The sequence below is a fragment of the Garra rufa genome, chromosome 1 (assembly GCF_049309525.1).
Source record: "Garra rufa chromosome 1, GarRuf1.0, whole genome shotgun sequence".
Lineage (NCBI taxonomy): Eukaryota > Metazoa > Chordata > Actinopteri > Cypriniformes > Cyprinidae > Garra > Garra rufa.
The window spans coordinates 54,015,630-54,032,328 of NC_133361.1; the positions used below are offsets into that span (position 1 = coordinate 54,015,630).

A 16,699-nucleotide genomic window follows, 5' to 3' on the forward strand; every position below is an offset into this window, starting at 1 on the left:
CTATGGACATTCCCCAGACTCAAAATTGGTCAATTTTCTTTCACAACAACAGAGATAGTTGGAGGTGAAGGTGAGAGGAAGAGAACAGCCCTAGCGACACACGGTTCATAAGCCTGGTGGATTAATCTTTCATCAAAAAAAAAAAAGATGATTTATTTAAGGGCATGTCCAGAAGCAAAATGAATGATGGCCTTCCTATCAGAGTTTGGGAATAGAAGATATGGGTTATGTCTTCTAACATCCTAAATGCCTGCGTACAGAAATGATCTAATAAACTAAACTCAATTATATCTAATACACAACATACATAAAGTCACAGCATGTGACCTAGTCTTACATCTCATCATGAGATGACAAACCAAGCATGAAGGGGGAAAAAAGCTCCTCATCTGTAAGGCAAACACATATAGGCACATATTCTAAAACCAGCATAATTTCCTCTGGTTAACGCGCAATAAGAAGCTTATCCATGCGATGAGATTTAAAAAAGAAAAGCTGAAACAATGCTTTTTATTGGCAGACGGGACAGCCGCTTCCCTCTTTTCCAGAGATGAAGGAGGGTGGAGCAGAGCGGAATGAATCAGCACATCAATCACTGTTGCGATGCTAAAGCAGAGGAGGAAATCACACCGGCGTCTTGTGCTGTAGCTCTACGTGAATTTCAAGGGCACTCAAGAGCCTCCCGATACGCGTGGGGCGAGGAGTCCACGGAGATTACGCAGAAGTATTAAGTGTCTCGTTTGTCTTTCTTACCTTCAGCCTTCAACCGGTGTGAGTCCAGCACCCTGCCGAGACATAAGTGCTGCCAACGAGGTGCGTTTGTTTGACTGTGTTTTTTTTTAACAGGCGCTGCTGCACTCACCAGAAACACTCTGTAGGCGTCTTTGCGTCTTACAGGCCCCCAGCAGGACTCCGTGTCGTTGTATTTCACACTCCCGGCACTGCACGAGTGATTCCCACTGCGGGAAGGGCAAACAATTAGACACTTCTGACCTCTGAAAATCGATGTCAGGAGTTTATGAAGTACAACCATATATTTATACAGTGCCCTAATATTGGCACCCTTGGTAAATATGAGCAAAAGTGGATGTGAAAATAAATCTGCATAATTTATCCTTTTGATCTTTCATTCAAAATAATCTACTTTTTGAAAGGGTTTATTGAACCTCCTCCAAAATGTATTTTTTGTTAAAAGGGTTAGTTCACACAAAATGTAACATTCTGTCATTAATTACTCGCCCTCATGTTGTTTTAAACTCGTAAGACCTTCTTTTATCTTCGGAACACAATTTAAGATACTTTTTATTAAATCCGAGAGGTCTCTGTCCCTTCCATAGACAGCAAGGGTACTACCAGGTTCAAGGCCCAGAAAAGTACCAAGATGATCGACAAAGTAGTCCGTGTGACATCAGTGGTTCAACTGTAATTTTACAAAGCTACGAGAATACTTTTTTTGCGCAAAGAAAACAAAAATACAGACTTTATTCCACATTTTCGTCTCTACTGCGTTATTTGTGGATGCGTTTACGTGAGTACCCCGACACGTGTGGCAACGCTGACCCAGATCAATATATTTCAATAGCTTTCATACAGTGTGCGTCTTTCACCACGTGTAACCACAGCACAACGCATATGTTCACGACACAAGGCTGGATCTGGGTCCGCATCGGCGCCACCATGCATGCGTCATGGACTTGTGGTGCTCTCATAAATGTACATCCACAAGTTACACAGTACAGAAGAAAATGTGGAATAAAGTCGTTATTTTTGTTTTCTTTGCGCAAAAAAAAGTTCTCGTACCTTTGTAAAACTACAGATGAACCACAGATGTCACATGGACTACTTTGTCGATCATTTTGGAACCAAAATGCACAAAGGTCTTACGGGTTTGGAACAACATGAGGGTGAGTAATTCATGACTGAATTTTCATTTTTGGGTGATCTAATCCTTTAAATATCATTTTGATACATTCAGTGTTGTTTTTGACAACCATCTTAGATTTAGTCTTAGTCTTTTGGGCTAAAATGCTTCTTAGTTTTAGTCCAATTTTAGTCGACGAAAAGTCAAAAAGGTTTTAGTCTAGTTTTAGTCGACGAAAAGTCAAAAAGGTTTGTCTAGTTTTAGTCAAAAAAAGGGAAAAAAGTAGTCTTTTAACAAATTAATGTAGGTAAGTAAGTATTTTGCTGTTGGGTAGTGTCACTTATAAGTTTTGAAAATAGCAGATCTATAGTTCAACACAATGTGAGCTTCCGGATCAACTATTTTCACCAATAATTACAATAATGAAGGAATGTTTTAGAACATAAAAGACAAAAAAGGATGGAATGCTAAAACGTTAAGTTTTAATTGCATGCACAATAAGCGGAAATGTCATGCATTTTAAACGTCTGACAGACCACCCACTAACATTTTCGTCTATTCTCGTCTCGTCAACGAAAACTCACACACGTCTCGTCATGTTTTAGTCATCAACGAGCCATTTTTATCTCGTCATCGTCTCGTTATCGTCATGAAAAAAAGTGGCGTCAACGAAATGATTTCGTCATCGTTGACGAAAACAACACTGGATACATTAGGCTTTTATGACTCATATATAATGTAGAAAAATATGGTGCACACACTTGTTTTATTCACAAACTGAGCAAAAATAATACTTTGGTGCACCTATTATTTATATGAAATTCGGAATAAATTGTAATTTAAATCAATGAGAGCTTTCGAAATGAACAGCCAACTACTTACTTAAAATGCATATAAATGTCAGTTGTCACTCTATATCTCCCGATAGTATGTCTAAGATGACATTTTAAAGGATTACATCATTCCAGAATTGATTTCCTAATTTACTTACCACTATGCCATCCAAGAAAACAAGGTTTTTTTTCCATACTTCAAGGGGGATCAACGGGTGCTAGGGTTCTAGCAAAGAATTAGTCATTTTCTAAAAAATTCTATACTTGTTAAACACAAATGATCATCTTGCACTAGCTCAACTTTACACATTATATAGTCACATTTGAAAGGTCAGACACGATGTAGGTGGAAGTACCGACCCAGTGTTTACAAAGCAAATGTCCAAAAAAAAAATTAAACACCCTTTAAAATGGTAAAACGATGACGGATGATTTTGAAGCTGGAGGAGCCCTACCCTTTCCAACATGATTACATAATGTGTGAAGTCAAGCTACTGCAATACGAGCATTTGTGGTTAAAAAGTATATCATTTTTTATTTTTTAAGAGCATTACCGATCATTTCACTAGATAAAACCCTTATTCCTCGGCTGGGATTGTGTAGAGCCCTTTGAAGCTGCACTGAAACTGCAATTTGGACCTTTAACCCGTTGATTCCCATTGAACTCCACTATATGGAGAAAAATCCTGGAATGTTTTCCTTAAAAAGCTCAATTTTTTTTCGACTGAAGACAGACAGACATGAACATTTCAGATGACATAGGTCAAAAATATCAATTACATTGTGGAAATCAGCTGAGAATTATGACTGAACAATTTTCTTAATCTGAAACTAATATGAAACAAGTCAAGTTTTAATGGACTGTATTAACATTCCAAAATTACAGCTTATGCTTCATTAATTGATGTGTAGAACAATATAAACTCACCATGCAACCTCCATCAATGATACAGGTACAGCCGCGGCATAAATGGCCAGGTCTCCGTACAGGTACACGATGATACAGATGTAGAACATGTTGACGCCAACTGCGAAAAGAACCAGCATCTGTCATTCCAAAGATTCATGGCTTTACATAAAACATCACCTCAAATACAAACAGGTGGAGATGTTAACTGAACATGAAGATGGGCGGCATCATTCCCTAGAAGATTCCTCTGATGTTCCTCCCCAACACTAAACGCATGGAGCCGCAACGCAGCCGTATAAATCAACCTAATTAAAGAAGCAAGCACTTCATTACGAAATTCCCCCCTGCTCTTCTCTTCATTAACCCCACACTCCTCTTCACCTGTTCCTCCATCCATCCATCACTCAGTCCCTGCAGTTGGAGAAGGATGGAGAGCATTCAAGAGGAAACACATGGGCTTACAATATCACATTCATCACTGAAACTCCTACAAGGATCTTGAACGGTCCAACCGACCAACAAGCTCATTAATTTCTCTTAAGGCAACTAGAGCTAACAGACTATTAAAAGTAAATTTAAATAAAGAAAAAAATTACGAAATACACTTTTACAAGCTCAATTGAGTCATTTTCCCTCCACATAAAATGCAGCAAATGGTGCTATCATTTCCAGTTCATTTTACGAAGATGAGTGGAGAAAAGCTGGCAGAAAATGTGGAATATTATAAATCTTAAATATTGAGGTTAATTAAGAATACAGTGTTTCAAACCAGTTCCAGTTTGTTTTACAAAGATGAGTGGCAAAAAAATGTGGGGAATCATAAAGTCAGTTGCAGAGCTTATTTTACAAATTTTTAAGCAAAAAGGAGAAAGAGCGAGCATGTTACTTTAAATACTGAGGTTAATTGAGAATATCATTTTTAACCCAGTTCAAGATCTTTTTACAAAGATGAGTGGCAGAAAACATGGGAAATTATAAACACCAAATGAGGTGAAGTGCTTATTTTACAAATTTGTAAACAAAATTGACAAAAGAGGAAAGGTGAGTTACTATAAATATAGAAATACTGAGGTTTACCAAAAAACACATTTCTTGCATCATTAGACATATACAACTAAATGTAATAGGAATGCAATGATAACTAAAATTTAGGTTGATTTAGATTCATGTTATGGCTATTAAAGGTTGTATCAGCGATTTCTAGCCTGAAACATAAAGTGTCAATTTCAGCTGACCTTTCTTCACGATCCGCTCGCTGCCTGCCCCATAAATTGCCTGTGAAAAAAACGCGTCTCTCTGGTCAGCCTAGGGTCCGAGATATGCCAAAAAACCAATCAGCGTCAGGGGTTTGGTGTTGTGGACTTTCCTACTGGTGTAGGGATGTGAGGGAGGTGGAGTGAAAGTCCACAACACCAAACCCCTGACGCTGATTGGTTGGAACACTGTTTGTTTATCTGTGGAAAGGTTGGTAGTGCCGATTGTTTTTTTGGCATATCTCGGACCCTAGGCTGACCAGAGAGATGCGGTTTTTTCACAGACAATTTATGGGGCAGCCAGCGAGCGGATCGTGAAGAAAGCTCAGCTGAATTTGACACTTTATGTTTCAGGCTAGAAATCGCTGATACAACCTTTAACTGATGAATGGAATTTAAAAAACTGTGGGGGAAAAAAATTCTGAATTGTCCTCACAAATGCGAGTTTGAATCGTGCAATTCTGACTTTTTTCTTTGAATTGTGAGACAAGAACTCTGAATTCAGATTTTTTCTTCACAAATTTGAGTTTGTGTCTCGCAATTATGACTTTTCTCAGAATTGTGTTTTACCCTCAATATTTAAAAACCTTGCAATTAAGGTTTTTTCTGTATTGTGAGACCAAAACTCGCAATTCTGCTTTTTTTTCTCACAAATGCGAGTTTGTATCTCACAAATCTGACTTTGTCTCAGAATTATGAAACAAAAAGCTTGCAATTCTGTTTTTTTTTCTCTGAATTTTGAGACAAAAACTCACAAGTACAAAGTTTGTATCTCGCAATTTTGACTTTTCCTCAGAACTATGAGCTAAAACTTGCAATTGTGGAATGAAAACTTTGAGATAATGAGATAAAAACTCCCAATTCTGATTATTTCCTCACAAATTTGAGTTTATGTCTTGCAATTCTGAATTTTTTCTCCAAACTACAAGATGAAAACTGGCAATTCAGATTTTTTTCTCACAAATTTGAGCTTGTCGCAATTCTGACTTTTTTCTCAGAATTGTGAAAAACCTTGCAATTCAGATTTTTTTTTCTCACAAATGCAAGTTTGTATCTCGCAATTCTGTCTTTTTTTGTCTCAGATTTTTGAAATAAAAACCTTGCAATTCTGATTTTTTTTTTCTCTGAATTGTGAGACAAAAACTTGCAAGTTCAAGTTTGTATCTCGCAATTCTGACTTTTATTTGTCTCAGATTTTTGAAATAAAAACCTTGCGATTCTGATTTTTTTCTTCTCTAAATTGAGAGACAAAAACTCGCAAGTTCAAGTTTGTATCCCGCATTCTGACTTTTTCTCAGAACTATGAGCTAAAACTTGCAATTCTGACTCCAAATTGTGAAATTTTCTCTCACAAATGCAAGTTTTTCTCTTACAATTCTGATTTTTTTCCTCAACTGTGAGTTTATATCTAGTAATTCTGAATTTTACTTGCGAGTTCATCTTATAGTTCTGTTTTTTTTTCTGACGAATGCAAGTTTGTATCTTGCAATTCTGTCTTTTTCTCACAAATTTGAGTTTGTCGCTATTCTGACTTTTTTCTCAGAATTGTGAAAAACCTTGCAATTCAGATTTTTTTTCTCACAAATGCAAGTTTGTATCTCGCAATTCTGTCTTTTCTTGTCTCAGATTTTTGAAATAAAAACATTGCCATTCTGATTTTTTTTCTCTGAATTGTGAGACAAAAACTTGCGAGTTCAAGTTTGTATCTCGCAATTCTGACTTTTATTTGTCTCAGATTTTTGAAATAAAAACCTTGCGATTCTGATTTTTTTCTTCTCTAAATTGTGAGACAAAAACTCGCAAGTTCAAGTTTGTATCCCGCATTCTGACTTTTTCTCAGAACTATGAGCTAAAACTTGCAATTCTGACTCCAAATTGTGAAATTCTCACAAATGCAAGTTTTTCTCTTACAATTCTGATTTTTTTCCTCAACTGTGAGTTTATATCTAGTAATTCTGAATTTTACTTGCGAGTTCATCTTATAGTTCTGTTTTTTTTCTGACGAATGCAAGTTTGTATCTTGCAATTCTGTCTTTTTCTCACAAATTTGAGGTTGCATTTCCTCAGAATTGTAAAATAAAAACCTTGCAATTCTGATTTTCTTTCTCTGAATTGTAAAATAAAAACCTCGAAATTCAGATTTTTTCGTCTGATTTATGAGACAACTCACAAATCTGATTCTGATAATGAGCTGAAAACTCCCAATTCTGTCTTTTTCACACAAATTTGTTTGTATCTCGCAATTTTGACTTTTCTTCATCAGAATTGTGAAATAAAACCTTGCAATTCTGACTTTTTTCTCACAAATGTCTGCCCACTTCCACCACTAAATAAAAAATAAAAAAGGTAATTGTGACTATTTCTCTTAAAATTCTGACTTTTTTTTCTCAGAATTGTGAGATATAAACTTGCAACTGCGAGTCCAATACTGACAGGAAAAAGATATGTTCTCATAATTTATATCTTACAGTTCTGACTTAACTTGCAAATTCATGTAATAAAGTAAGAATTGCGAGATATAAACTCGCAATAGCAAGAAAAAAAAAAGTCTGAACTGTAAGATAAAGTTTTTTTATTTAGTGGTGGAAATGGGCTTCCATAGCTAAGTGAGGCAATCTAAATACAGCAGTCAACATATGAAGTGGACCAAAACTTTTCAACAAAGTTGTCCTAAAACCAAAACAACAAATGTCCTTGTCTAAAGACAACTTTGATGAACTTGTTTGATCCACTTCAAAAGTTGACTACTATACAAAAAATAGGAAAAAGTTAGCACGTGCGAAATTAAATATGGCTATGGTTCTTCTTTTCACTTAAGTCTATAGGATTTGGTTCTAGTTTTATCCACCAGGTATCACTTTGTCTCACAAGTAAGTCCAATCACTTTGAAAAGTAACAGCATACCTCTTTTCAATAAGGCATAAACACTGCAAGTCAAATTACACACCAAAGTTTAACAGCTCTGGTGTTAACTGAGGTTTTGAAAAAAAAAAAATCCCCATCATGAGCCAAAAGTAATAGTCTTAGCAAGCACACCTAAAAACAAAATCAATCATGAACTAATCTATCTCCTCTGTGACATTATCCGAAGATGCCTTCTAATCAACCTGTCAGAGGGAAGGTTACAGTGACTGTGAACATCCCTGATAAACCAGCGGCCATGAAGAAAACTGTCCGATGATGAAACGTTGAAAGCCAGGCTTCCCGTCAGTGATTTCAGACCAGAGCGGATTCACATTCCGCTTCTGCAACCAAATAGTGGCTGATTGTGTTTTCTCTAAAAACAACCTCCCACCTGCCTGGACAATCCTAAAGTCCATTCACAAACATTAAAGCCTCTAACTACAGTTGATTTTGCTCTATAAAAGACTGCGGTTTCTTGCGGCTCATGGATTGATCACCCCCATTACGAAGGCTGCGTTTAGCAATTGCACCAGCGTTAAAAAGACAGCATGTCCTAAGACAGGAGGGCAAACCTGTGTTAGATTTAAAGCTACAGTCAATACTAAAGTCACACTAACTAAACTAATCTCCTTCACAGTGAGTTACGCTTCCATTTAATACATTTAAGATCAGAGTCTGCAATGCTCCTCAGGTAGTCATTAGTTTCTCCCAAATGCACCTCCAAAGTGGCCGCTTCATTCCAGTCTATGCTGGGAAAGGTCAGGGCAAAGCAAGCTATTTTAACACATCACGCTTAATAGAATAATGAAGAGTCGACAAGGCGAGCGTGTGACGTCTGTGCTGAACACTAAGCTGGCGTTTGTGTTCACTAAAAGTGAGTGTGCAGCATTGGCTTGTTGGAAGGTGTGACGAGTGCGCTATCTAGTGGGTGCCGTAGGCCATCACATGCTGTGGATATAGTCAGAAATGAACTTTTTCATTAGGATGCAATATTTCCACCTGGAATTGATTTCTGGTGCAATTAAAATCAAATACGCTTTTTACAGTTTTGTCTTGCTTACAAAACAACAATTTAAAAATATGGCCATTTTTAAGACCCCCTTCTTGAATCAGGCATGTGTTTTTAATGTGCATATAAATGCAGCTTTGCTCAGCAAAGAAGAATGGTATAATAAATGTATTGATAGAGCAGTGTAATGACTGTTATCATTATTTTTTATCTTACTTCAATTTATTTTACAGAACAGTTAAAATTACAATGCATTTATGAATGTTGACTTCACATTTCATTTTAAAACAAAACTAAATCCTGCGTTTTCAGATAATTTCCTCTTCACTGGCAACTAATATCAACACCTGTTTGGTAGGGCTGTCACGGTTATGAAATTTGGCTGACGATTAATTGTCTAAGAAATAATCATCATAATAAAAGGCCTAGATTTTTATGTGCATTGTGAATTTAATTGTTACAAAGGATTGTCATTAGGGACAACATAAAATGGAAAATATACAGTGCCTTGCAAAAGTATTTATTATTAATTCATTTTTTTTTTCACATTTTGTTTTGTTGCAGCGTTATGTTAAACTGCTTTAAATGAGTTTTTTCCCCCCACATCAATTTACACTCCATACACCATAATAATGACAAAGCAAAAAACAGATTTGCAAATTTTACAAATTTATTGAAAATAAAACACTGAAATAAGTACATTGCATAAGTATTCATACCCTTAACTCAGTACATAGTTGAAGCACCTTTACAGCCTCAAGTCTTTTTGGGTATGATGTGACAAGCTTTGCACATCTGCATTTGGCAATTATCTGCCATTCTTTGCCTCACCTTTTCACCTCTCAAGCTCTGTCAGCTTGGATGAGGGCTGGCAGACATTTTCTAGAGTCCTAGTTGTTCCAGACGTCTTCCATTATGGATAATGGAGGCTATGCTTCTGTGAGCCTTCAATGCAGCAGATTTTTTTCTGAACTCTTCCCTAGATCATTGGCCTTAACACAAGTCTGTCACTGAGCTCTACAGGCAGTTATCTTGATCTCAGGACTTGGTTTTTGCTCTGATATGCATTTTCAGCTGTTAGACCTTTTCTGAGAGGTGTGTGTCTTTCTAAATCATACTCATTCAAATTAATTTGCCACAGTTTAACTCCACTCGAAGTGTAGTAACATCTAGAAGCAATATGAATGCTCCTGAGATAAATTTCGAGTGTCCCAGAAAAGGGTATTAATACTTATGTAACAGGATCTTTTCCGTTTTTTTATTTCTAATAAATTTGCAAAGTTGTTACAAACCTTTTTAGTGCTTTGTCATTATAGTGTATGAGATGTAGATTGATGTGGAAAAAAAAGTAATTTAAAGCAGTTTAACGTAATGATGCAACAAAACGTGAATATATATATATATTTTTTTTTTTTTTTTATTTAAAGCTCTGTTTGTGAGGTTTTTTTTTTTATATTGTGAGTGCACACAAATACAAGTAGACCCTTTACAGTTTTGTGAGAAAAATGACGAATAATTGTAAATTGTTTTCACTGAAAAAATGCAAGTGTTCACACTGGCACCTGCATGTAAAGCCCACTTCAGTTTTCACTCTCCACAAAAAAACAATCGGATAAGCACCTAATAGCGCACATCTATCTAGGTGTAACGTTTAAACTAACATCATTTCATACTTAAACTGTTTTTATATCTATAGATTTTATTTTAGGCAAGTCATGATGATTTGAGAAGGCATGCTATGAATTCCAAGCTGTGAATCCTCGCAGTTTCGAGACTTTTAGGGGATTTTGCTCCCGCATTTAAATGCTGTTGTCACTCCTGGAACTTAGTGTGTAAGTGGCCTATGTGTGAATGCGCTAGCTTTTTTGTGGTTGCCAAAGAAGTGCAATAATAACTGTTGTCTGAATTGACCGTGGTTTGAAGAAATAAGCACGATCAGACGGTTATTTAATAATCTTGACACGCCTACTGTTTGGCCATCACATTTACAAGATCAAAAGAAACATGTGATTCATTCTAATGCTTGACAGTGAGCTAATCTAAATATGCCATAACTGTCACTTTGCATTTTGCGTCACATTTTGTGTTAATCACGACAGTTGCAATAGATATAGTTTAATTGTAAAGAAGCCTTTTTACCCCTTTATCTTGAATTTGTGATGATTTTTTGTTAACTTTGGTGGCAATTTTGCACCAAGCCTCAGTTAAATTTTCAACCTTGTATGGAACAGAGCAGCAGGCTATTTCTGATGTACGTCCTTTGTTAGATGGTTAGAAAAGATGCCAAAAGCAATGCTGGTGAGATATTACAAGGCTCCTCTGGGCACTGTTGAGTCAGCCTTTGTGTAGTACCGCTCGTGAAATGATGCTTAGGAGGGCAAGAATCCTGAAAAAAGGAATCTGTATAAACGCCACCTTGGTCTGTAGTTCAAGGTGAACACGTCGTCTTTAAATTCATCATAAGATTCTCATTACCTGGGTTCTCCATCTTTAGGCAAGCCTCTCCTTTCTTTACATTAGAGTAGATAACAGATCTAGAGTGAGGTGATTACAACCAAAAGTAATTTAACTAGTTCTAATTATACCTCATTAGCAGCCAATAACCTTGTTCACCGTGACTGAACATTCCGGCAAAACTTGACCTTCGCAAGCCATCTTTTAAGGCCTGTTTAATAGCCTTATAAAGCTAAATGTCTTAACTGGAGATTACACTGTAATGCATAATGATGCAAGAACTCTTACCTTTATTAAAAAACATGGATGCCATTTGTCCCATCTCGACTCTCTCGACAATGTCAAAGTGGTCTATATTCGCAGCACGCTCTGTTACATCAGATGACAAAACCAACAGTGACCTTAAGATTTTGATCTTGGGTAACATTGCAAACCATTATATCGACAAAGACACAATGCAATACAAACAGCACTTACGGACAGAGAGAATGGGCCGCGTCTCGACCGGCTCCGAACGTCCCCGGATAATGACCTCATCATCTGAATAGTCCGAGCTGGAGTCGCTGTCATTGATCTTAAAATGGTTGGGAACACAAAAATGGTTAATTTAATTATTTTATGCCCCGAGCAAACATGCTTACAACCAAAAACCCAGCATATGACATTGATTTCTGAAGGATCATGTGACACTGAGAACATAAAGGAGTAATTCACTTTCAAAACTAAAATTTACAGATGTACTCACCCCCTTGTCATCCAAGAAGTTCATGCCTTTCTTTCTTCAGTCATAAGGAAATTATGTTTTTTGAGTAAAACATTTCTGTTTTTTTCTTCATATAATGGACTTCTATGGTGCCCCAGAGTTTGAACTTCCAAAATGCAGCTTCAAAGGGCTCTAAATGATCCTCCCTGAGGAAGAAGGGTCTTATCTAACAAAACGATGGGTTATTTATTTATTTTTTTAATTACAATTCATATAATTTTTAACTTCAAATGCTCGTCTTGTCTAGCTCTGCATTTTTTTTTTTTAGAAAATAACCGATCATTTCGCTAGACCCTTCTTCTTTGGCTGGGATCATTTAGAACCCTTTGAAGCTGCATTTTGGGAGTTCAAACTCCGGGGCACCATAGAAGTCCATTATATGGAGAAAAAAAACAGAAATGTTTTAGAGCCCTTTGAAGCTGCATTTAAACTGCATTTTGGAAGTTCAAACTCGGGGGCACCATAGAAGTCCATTATATGGAGAGAAATCCTGAAATGTTTTCCTCAAAAAACACCATTTCTTTATGACTGAAGAAAGAAAAACATCTTGGATGACAAGGGGGTGAGTACATTATCTGTAAATTTTTGTTCTGAAAGTGAACTACTCCTTTAAGTAATGATGCCGAAAATTCAGCTTTGTATCAGAAATAAATTTAATTTTAAAATAATATTAAAATAGAAAGCAGTTTATTTAAATGCAATAATATTTCACAATATTACTGTTTTTATTGTATTTTGAAATACTGTTAGATCAGCAGAGTACAGCTTTTTTTTTTACATCTTTGGTGATTTTTTTGTTGTTTTTGGAGCTCTACAGCACTCGTCCCCATTGACTCTATTTTGTGAAGTAATTAGGGCCCTATGAAATCCATTTTAATTTTCTCCCAAATTCCGTTTTTCCATTTTATTTTTTTTTTAGACTTTGTTTTGGTAGTTAGATTAAACTTTTTGATTAATGAAGTATCTCAAATTAGTTACAAGTTACATTTTTAAGGCCCTATGCTATTTTTTTCTTCAAATTCTGTTTTATATTTTTACAAAATATAGGTAAAAATGTGTTAATTTTAATGGTTTCAATAAATTTTAATAGCATCTTTAAATAATAGATTTTTTTTAATTATATATACATATATATATATAAATAAATAAAAGGCCAGTTTTATGCACCTGCCGTGAGAGGTTTGGCACAACATGCAGCGGCACCGTCTTAGTCTCTGTCCGGCAGGGGTAAAACAATTAAAATGCTGAAGGTGAGGTACAATTCATATTTCTTCATTAAATAACTCAGAAAGTCATTTGAAAGCCTTATAAGAGACATAATTTCAGTAAATGACCTAGTGCTCTCTCTCTTTCTCTCTCAATGTGCGCAAATGGCTTCCAATCACCACATTGCATCTGACTATTAGCGAGCTGCATGCTGCACAGTTGACACAGGAACTGTTACTTGCACAGTAGAGGCAGTGTTGCATAGTCACTAAAGTTTATAAATTGCAATTTCTTTTTAATTCTTTCCAGTATTTTAACCATTTAACCACTTGCACACTCCCTCGCACAGCAGTGCAGATTTCGTTTCTGCAAAAAGTCTACGCTGCACACGCAGAATTATAGTCACAGTGCATTGTTTGCTGTAAATTTGAACAAGGATTGACACGAAAATTTCATAATTACCCCATAAATGCAATAAAATTAAAGTTTACTGTATTTCACAGTCAACACATATGGGTTTCCGGCTAGGTGTAAAGGAAAAGAGCACTTTTAGATAAACAAGGCAATAACAGATGCCACTCATGGAGGTAAGAAAACAAAGTTCTTTATTAACAGCAGGATTGCTTGTAATAAAGATTAAAATGCAAAAGAAAAGGCAGTAGAACTGAATATTTCTCTCAATAGTAAGTTTTAATTTAGAATGTTTCTAATAACAAAAGAAAAGTACTTTAAATGTTTTGCCACTTGCTTGAGCAACCTAATTTATACATCTAGAAAAAAAAGTGTAAAAAGCATTGAATAATAAACTCGTCTATGAAAGATTACTGTTACTGTACATTTACAAAAAAAATGTATCACAATGCTAAAAAAAAAACATTCTCAATATCAGTGCTTGGATTTGAAATCCAAATAATTAATAAATGTATTTGCAGAAATCAGGCCTGCGCCATGTGTAAGCCAGCGGTCCTCACTATTTTTTCGCACTTGTAGGACAAAGTCAATAGGACAGCCAGTGTTACTGCAAAGTATACCAAAAGTCACATCCAGTCATAGCATGTCTGGTTATCAATCTGTCATCCCTGATCATATGCAATGCAATAAGGGTTATTTTTAAAAGTTATTTTTATAAAAGTTATTTGCTTCTACATTATCCCATCATGTATCTAACCATCTAAGAGCACATTTGGCGTTAAGAGCTGGAAGGCTTGCTGGAAAGGGTCAATGTCATGAACATAAGGGCAGAGCAATTTTAAATATCTTTCTAGTCTAGCTTGTATTTTCGCTGTTTTGGGTAATTATGTGTAATTATTATTATTTGTAATAGAGCAGACACTGACTATTGTTCATGTATTTATGTCCTCATTTAGTGAGACAGCAGTTTATGTGTGTAGTAAACGAAACCGCACGTCTGTGCTATTCATAAAAAGACACACAGGATTCATATTAAATTGTATTTTTGCAGCTTAATATTTCCAGATACTAGTCCATAATCGTGATTTGATTTAAGTCTAATGACCTACTTTTGATTTATTCATCCAAACTTTGACAAATTCAGTGATATTCTGCATTATACAGTATTCTGTTGTTATGACTGGATTCCGCTTTTCCTCCATGTTTCTGCATCACGGAAATCATAATTACAATGGGCCTAATTATGAATGCTCCTGAGCTAAATTTCAAGTGTCCCAGAAAAGGGTATGAATACTTATGCAATGGGATCTTTTCAGTTTTTTTTTTTTTTTATAAATTTGGACAAAGGTTAACATTTTTTGCTTTGTCATTATGGAGTAGGGAGTGTAGATTGATGTGGGAAAAAAATAATTTAAAGCAGTTTAACATAAGGCAGCAACATAACAAAATGTGAAAAAAAAATGAATTGCGCAAGGCAATCTATATATGTTGAAGCGGAAAAGGCTGAAAAAAGAAAAAAAAGAGAGATAATCTATTAAATATAAATATAAACATTTAACTTTTAGCTTTTATAGGCCAAGATTGTTTGCCAGAAGACGTTTTCTATATTCTATTTGTATTGGTGAAACAGACTAGAAACATACTGAGCATTGGCCTCGTTCTGAAACACATAATGGCTCTATTTTAGAACTTCTGCCCTAAATTGCCCTGTTTCATTCACTGATAGGTCAATCTCGTTCAAAGCTTCATCAACTTTCTGGCTTGATTACCTGCAGTGGGAAGTGCAACATTTCCATGATCAGTGTAGTTTTCATAGGGAACGACCTGAGACTGAATAAGAACATACTGTTCAGGGTAGAGCTGGCATTAAACTGATGCAGTCACTAACCTCTTCCTGTTCTCTCCTCTTCCAGCGCAGCTGGGCATTGGCAGCAGCCATGGCTTCGATCACAAATGTGGTGGTCATGAAACTGAGAGAAGAAAGAAAAGTTAAAAACACGTGTAGCATGTCTTAGAAAACAAGAATAAGGGAAAACATGATACAGAGACATGCCACTGGTTGGTATAAGAAAGAAAATCCTTTAAGACTAAATTATTTTCTTTTTTTTCCCCACTGTTGTCAAACCACATGTTGTGGTAAGAAAGAAAAAAAGTAATAACTGACAATATCTACGCACAGACTAGATCATTCAATCTTAGTGCAAAATATGCAAAACTGTATGTCATACACATTACGTTCATCTCCTCCTATAACCAGTATTTAAAGACCACTGTTGTCTGGTCTCTTTCCTCTGCTTTTTCACTGATATACAGCGCCATCCTGTTTCATCTAAACACTCATAACTCTCCCCTGGGCTCTGTCAGTGACTCAGACAGCTGGCAGGTTGGCAGAGGTGATAAATGTGTTTTGATGGCCGCAGCACCAGCAGCAGCGGTAACAGGGTTGAGAGGTCGGCTAAAGATGAGCGAGTGACGGAGAGAAATAGCATGCAAAAAAACACATTGCAGACGAGATGAGGTAGAGAATTACACTTCTCAAATTCATGCCCTAACAACATTGGAGACCCATGCTAACCCTGTTTGGCAAACCACCACGAAGAATATTGAAGGAAATCCAATACACACTGCCTCCTAAACCTGATATGTGAAACCCCCAAATAATCAAGCCTAGCAGCGAGGTATGCACTTAAGACTCGCAATATGAAAACGGCAAATAAAATAAGATTAAACCACGTGGCTTCTGCAAACAAATGCTTCTAGAGCTTTTCTCAGAGCTTAACTTTCTGACCCCTTGTTGCAATGACTTTTAGGGTGTATTTACACTTGACAGGTTTTGTTCGATTAAAACAAACTCTGGTGTGATTGGTCTGTTGCTTTGGTGCACACGAAACAAGCTTTCAAACTGCGTTTCGACTAAAATATAAATGCAGCACGGACCAAAGGTTTCTAAACAAACCAAAAACAGGACGTGATGTATGCAACAGAAAATCCTGGTGCTGTTTGACTACACATTTTTAAGCTCTTTGTGAATTACAAGCTGTTACAATATCATCATTTGTATACATATATGAGTGCATTTAGACCAGCACACAACA

General features: G+C 36.1%; 1 protein-coding gene across 1 annotated transcript in view; it reads right to left on the reverse strand.

The window, feature by feature from the left end:
• LOC141324851 (transmembrane protein 104-like) overlaps nucleotides 1-16,699 on the reverse strand; it is a 69,090-nt gene that overhangs the window by 46,379 nt on the left and 6,012 nt on the right. The window contains exons 3-7 of the mRNA XM_073833571.1: nucleotides 15,493-15,574; nucleotides 11,702-11,798; nucleotides 11,513-11,593; nucleotides 3,623-3,722; nucleotides 863-959 (exon numbers count right to left, since the gene is read on the reverse strand). Of these exons, the coding sequence (XP_073689672.1) occupies nucleotides 863-959; nucleotides 3,623-3,722; nucleotides 11,513-11,593; nucleotides 11,702-11,798; nucleotides 15,493-15,574 (457 nt within the window). The remainder of the gene's footprint in view (nucleotides 1-862; nucleotides 960-3,622; nucleotides 3,723-11,512; nucleotides 11,594-11,701; nucleotides 11,799-15,492; nucleotides 15,575-16,699) is intronic.